At 52.3% G+C, this 6,000-nt stretch overlaps 1 protein-coding gene across 2 annotated transcripts; it reads left to right on the top strand.

The window, feature by feature from the left end:
* The first annotated feature begins 243 nt into the window (after positions 1–243).
* Positions 244–5,343, top strand: FBXL12 (F-box and leucine rich repeat protein 12). 2 transcript variants are annotated; one of them, XM_019427805.2, is made up of 3 exons: positions 251–1,340; positions 1,458–1,530; positions 3,917–5,343. In XM_019427805.2, exons 1-3 carry the CDS (start codon positions 1,255–1,257, stop codon positions 4,736–4,738), a joined length of 981 nt encoding a protein of 326 aa, XP_019283350.1. In that variant the 5' UTR covers positions 251–1,254; the 3' UTR covers positions 4,739–5,343. The 2 variants fall into 2 exon arrangements, with proteins under 2 accessions (XP_053753433.1, XP_019283350.1); XM_053897458.1 differs by lacking the exon at positions 1,458–1,530 and having other exon boundaries at positions 244–1,340.
* The last annotated feature ends 657 nt before the right edge of the window (positions 5,344–6,000 follow it).

Raw genomic sequence — 6,000 nt, 5'->3', positions numbered from 1 at the left:
TCCCAGGGGCGCCTGGGGGGCTCAGTTGGTTAAACATCTGACTCTTGATTTCCACTCAGGTCATGAACTCACCTTGTGGGATGAAGCCAGGCATCCCGGCAACATGCTGGGCTTGGAGCCTGCTTGAGATTCTTTCTCTCTGCCCCGCCCCCACACAAGCACGCTCTCAAAAACAAATTAAAAAAAAAATTTATGTTTTTATTTTTGAGAGAGAGACAGAGTGAGAGTGGGGGAAGGGCAGAGAGGGAGAGGAGACAATCTGAAGCAGGTTCCAGGCTCTGAGCTGTCAGCGCAGAGCCCCACCCGGAGCTTGGACTCACGCACTGCGAGACCATGAGCCGAGCCGAAGTCAGATGCCCATTTACTGAGTCACCCAGGTGCTCCCAAAATGAATGTTTTAGAAGTGAATGATATGCAGTTGGTGGGAGTGTCAACTCCCCCTCTGTGGAGAACAACTTAGCACTATCAATCAGAACGAAAAATTGAACACACCCTTTAACAAGCTGTTTCAGTTCTACAAATTTATTCATGTTCATAGGCATCAAAAAGCATTACTAGGTTTAAAAACAAGTTAGGGCCTCGCTCTCCTTTAGGCCAGCCGCTGGTCGTCCCGCCCCAACCCCGCGGTCAAGGCGCCCCAATGCTTGAGCGCGCCTTCCGGGCTTGGCCTTGGGGTCTGTAAGCCCGGCGCTCCGAAGACTCGCCGCGCTCCGGGCCTGTCACCGCACTTAACGCCCACCCGGGGCCGCCAGTCAACAACCGAGCCACTTTTTCCAGGCTGGATCCCAGTCCCCAGCCCCGCCTCGAGCCTTGTTCCCGCCCTTAATCCCGCTCCGTGGTTTAGTTCCAGCCCCTAGCTCATCCCTGGGTCTCCCGTCACCCCACCAGGCTTGCCCTCGGGTCCCTAGTCACTGCCCCGTCAAGCCTCCGGGCTCTGCCCTAACCTCAGCCCCGCCCACAGCCTTGTCCCCGCCCTTGACCCCGCCTCCGGGTGCGTCACCGCCTCAGCCACGCCTTCCGGGCTCAGGCCTGGTTCCCAGCGTGTCCCCTGCGCTCCATCCAGATAGTGGGCGGGTCTGTCGCCGGGGCCCAACCCTGTCCCCGCGAGAGAAAAGCTGAAACTCTCCGCCGGCTGCTGGAGGCGGCGGCCTCCGCCTTGCCGGCACCCCCAGCCACCCGCCGCCTGCTGGCCCCCGGAGGGTGAGATCGTGAATCCCCTTACAGCCACAAGCGGAAGTGCGTGTCGGCGGGATCATGGCGACTTTGGCGGACCTGCCGGACTCAGTCCTGTTAGAGATCTTCTCTTACCTCCCGGTCCGGGATCGAATTCGCATCTCCAGGTGCGGCCCCGCCCCGCGGGTGGGGGGAAGAGCCGGGCGGGGGGAGCACCCGGAGATGCGAATCCGGTCCCCGGGGGGCCGCGGTTAGTTTTTTAACGGCGGGTCCCCTCCCCCCAGGGTTTGTCACCGCTGGAAGAGGCTGGTGGACGACCGGTGGCTCTGGCGACACGTCGACCTGACTCTGTACACGGTACACGGGGTCGACCGGGCGGGCATGGGCCGCGGTGGGGTCTCTGGGCCGCAAGGACCACTCCTTGCACCCTAGAGTTCGAGCTTGGCAGTCCAGGGTGCATCCCGGCAGCGTCCCTTAGCTGCCCTTCGGTGACCTCCTGGCCTGTTTCCCCATTTCCAAAATGAGAATAGCCAAGTTCGTTCAGGGAGCTTAGAGCAGTGTCTGGCGTACGGTGAGCCTATGACAAATGCCTCTTGATTACATTAGCTATTAATGAGTTTTTCTGGAGAAATCATTCTCCAGATTCAACTTAATTTCCAGAATTTATTTACTGAGTATTGCAACTGAACCTTTTCCACGTTTTCCCATTTGCATTGTATTTTTCTTGTTTTCTTATGAACTATTTCAAATATACAGAGAAATGTATAGAGGATCATCTGAAACAACTATGTACTTACCACCTAGATTTAACCCATTTTAACCTTTAGTCTTTTTTTTTTTTTTTAAGTTTATTTAGTTTGAGAGACAGAACAGAGCGAGCAGGGGAGGAGCAGAGGGAGAGAGAGGGAGAGAGAATTCCAAGCAGGCTCTGCACTCTGAGCGTGGAGCCCAACCTGGGGCTCAAACCCACCAATGTGGGATCATGACCTAAGCTGAAATCAAGAGTCCAATGCTTAAAGGACTGCGCCACACAGGCGCCCCAAACTTTTGGTCATTTTTGCTGCAGATCGTGTGAGACATACATGCAAAGACTTATGTATATGCATATGCATACATCATTTATAGATGTATTCATTGCATTTTTTGAAACCCTTCTCAGAGGTAACCACTATTATAAAATGGATTTGTAGTATTCCTTTCATGTTTTTATTTACTTCCTGTGTGACTACCCATAAGCAATATACAATTTTGTTAATGTGTTTCTAAAGTTGAAATAATGCTGTTCTGTCTAGGTAATTAAATGCTATTTATTATATATCCACCGATGGCTTTATTTACACAACATTGCTTTTGACACATGTAAATCTAGCTCATTCCTTTCAACTTGTTAGGTGAATATACCACAATTTGTTTACCTGTTTTCCTGTTGACAGACCTTTAGGTTATTTCCAACTTTTTACTCTCACAAACAGTGTTATAAAATAGTGTCAAACTTCACCGTGTATATGAATCACCTAAAGATCTTGTTAAAGTGCTGATTCTGGGGCACCTGGCTGGCTGATTCAGTAGAGTATGTGACTCTTGATCTCGGGATTGTGAGTTCAAGCCCCATGTTGGGTGTAGAGATTACTTAAAAATAAAAATCTTAAAAAATAATTTAAGAAAATAATAAAATGCTGATTCTGATTCAGTGAGCTGGGTGGGGCCCCAGATTCTGATTTTCTAACAGCCCCTCAGGTTTTATGCTATGCACAAATTTTACACTATGCAGTTTCTTTTTTCTCTCTTCTTTCTTGTTTTGTTTTATGTTTATTTTTTGAGGGAGAGAGCGCAAGCAGGGGAGGGGCAGAGAGAGAATCCAAAGCAGGCTCCATTCTTGCTATCAGCACAGAGGCTGACGTGGGGCTCAAACCGATGAACTGTGAGACCATGACCTGAGCTGAAGTGGACACTCAGTGGAGCCACCCAGGCACCCCTACCGTCTTTTTAAAAAAAGGTTAAATGTACATACAATGAAATGCAAGGTGCTTCCACTTACATTTTGTTTGTTTTGCAGTAATTAACTTCCTGGGGTTAAGTTTTGCAGTTTTCACCATTACTAGGTTGTGATTTTTGTTATTATTTTTTTAATTTTTTTATGCTTATTTATTTTTGAAAGAGAGAGAGAGAGAGCAGGGGAGGGGCAGAGAGAGGGAGACACAGAATCTGAATCAGGCTCTAGGCTTCAAGCTGTCAGCACAGAGCCGAATGTGGGGCTTGAACTCACGAACTGTGAGATCATGACCTGAGCTGAAGTTGGACGCTGAACCGACTGAGCCACCTAGATGCCCCTATTATTATTTTTAAGATGACTTTAATTTACTCTGGACAGTTGTAGCCTTTTTCAGTTGGGCTTTGTGTTGCTTATTCCTAGTGGCAGTGGCCACGAAGAAAGGGATAAATGCTGGTGACTTGTTCTGCTTTCTTACTTACAAAGACCCCACTCTGTTGCTGAAGACAGATCTGTTATGATCTTCCCTTTTCTCTCAGTGCTTTTGTTCAAACCTAGAAGTCAAAACGATGGGGTTCACTTGGCCTGTTACTCCTGGGGAGGTGCACGGTGAGGTGAGGCTGGCGGGGGTCGGGCAGAAGCCCAGGGGAGCACTAGTGCCCCAGCTGGGGCTGGTCCGTCTCCAGGCAGGCAGGGGCCTTGGGATATTCTCTGTATCTCTCACCCTGTCACCCCCGCCTCTGGCTCTTACAGATGCGGCCTAAAGTCATGTGGCACCTCCTTCGCCGCTACATGGCATCTCGGCTCCGTTCCCTGCGGGTGGGCGGCTACCTGTTCTCAGGCTCCCAGGCCCCCCGGCTGTCCCCCGCCTTGATGAGGGCCCTGGGCCAGAAGTGCCCTAACCTGAAGCGTCTCTGCCTGCACGTGGCTGACCTGAGCATGGTGCCCATCACCAGCCTGCCCTGCACCCTGAGGACCCTGGAGCTGCACAGCTGCGAGATCTCCATGGCCTGGCTCCTCAAGGAGCAGGACCCCACCGTGCTGCCCTTGCTCGAGTGCATCGTGCTGGACCGGGTCCCTGCCTTCCGTGATGAGCACCTGCAGGGCCTGACGCGCTTCCGCGCCCTGCGGTCGCTGGTGCTGGGCGGTACCTACCGCGTGACCGAGACGGGGCTGGATGCGGGCCTCCAGGAGCTGGGCTACCTGCAGAGGCTGGAGGTGCTGGGCTGCACCCTCTCAGCTGACAGCACCCTCCTGGCCGTCAGTCGCCACCTCCGAGATGTGCGGAAGATCCGGCTGACCGTGAGGGGCCTCTCTGCCCCCGGCCTGTCCGTCTTGGAGGGCATGCCAGCCCTGGAGAGTCTGTGCTTGCTGGGCCCTCTCATCACCCCAGAAATGCCTTCCCCGGCTGAAATCCTCTCTTCCTGCCTCGCCATGCCCAAGCTCAGGGTCCTTGAGCTGCAGGGGCTGGGGTGGGAGGATCAGGAGGCCGAGAGGATCCTGTGTAAGGGGCTGCCCCACTGTATGGTCATCGTCAGGGCCTGCCCCAAAGAGTCCATGGACTGGTGGATGTGACTGCACCACCCATCCATGTTGGCTCTCATGGGTGAGCCCCAGACCCTCTGGACAGCACCTTGCAGAGGGCCCGTAACCAGGTTGAGAGAGCCCAAAGCCACAAGGTAGAACGAAGGCCTTGGGGCCTCCGGACAGTTGGAATCCCTGTTTGCCAGTTGTTTGGCCTCTGTGACATCAGCCAGCTTCTCGGAGGGCCTATCCCCACATCTGGAAGTGGGGAAGATCATAGCTACCTCATGGTTATGTCGCGAAGCCTTACTCTTTACCAGCCCCTGGGCCAAAAAGGTCCTCGACGATGGGTCATTCTCAGGAACAGAATGGATGCAGCAGGGTGGGGTTAAGAGTTAGGGGGAGCTGAGGGGCCAGGGCCCCTTTAGGAGGCCTGGCAAGACTACCTATGCATGTGCACCCCCACGCTGACACACCATTGATACACGAGGGATGCGATGAGAAAACCCAGGAAGACTTCTGCTTTGACGATTGAAAGTGTCAGTGAAGGTTCTCAGTTGTACTTTCGGTATTTTGGTATTCTATATTTTCAAATTTTTCCACAATATATATATTATTTTGCTATTAAAGAAAAATAATTTTTTTTTCCCCCAAAAGCATTTGGTTTATTCATTCAACAAACGTTTCTTGCCTGCCCACTATTTTGCAAGCACTGGTCGAAGCCCTGGGGCTGCAGCAGTGAACAAAACAAGACCTGAGCAGACGGCAGGGTCGACCTGCAGGTGAACACATTGATGGGATGGTTTTAAAGACTGGGACAATTAAAAAATTTTTTTTAATGTTTATTTTTATTTTTTTTTTTTAAATTTTTTTTTTCAACGTTTTTTATTTATTTTTGGGACAGAGAGAGACAGAGCATGAACGGGGGAGGGGCAGAGAGAGAGGGAGACACAGAATCGGAAACAGGCTCCAGGCTCCAAGCCATCAGCCCAGAGCCTGACGCGGGGCTCGAACTCACGGACCGCGAGATCGTGACCTGGCTGAAGTCGGACGCTTAACCGACTGCGCCACCCAGGCGCCCCTTAATGTTTATTTTTGAGAGAGAGAGAGAGACAGCGTGTGAGCAGATGAGGGGCAGAGAAAGAGAGAGGGAGACAGAATTCGAAGCAGGCTCCTGGAGCCTGGAGCTGAGCTGTCAGCACAGCGCCCGACGCGGGGCCCAAAATCCCAGACCGCAAGATCACAACCTGAGCCGAAGTCGGACGCTTCGCCGACTGAGCCACCCGGGCGCCCTGAGACTGAGACGGTTTTGA

This window comes from Panthera pardus, unplaced genomic scaffold (genome assembly GCF_024362965.1).
Source record: "Panthera pardus isolate Hobbes unplaced genomic scaffold, ASM2436296v1 HiC_scaffold_8, whole genome shotgun sequence".
Taxonomy (NCBI): domain Eukaryota; kingdom Metazoa; phylum Chordata; class Mammalia; order Carnivora; family Felidae; genus Panthera; species Panthera pardus.
The sequence above is the reverse complement of the archived record's forward strand: the minus strand, read 5'-3'. Positions and strand labels throughout refer to the sequence as shown.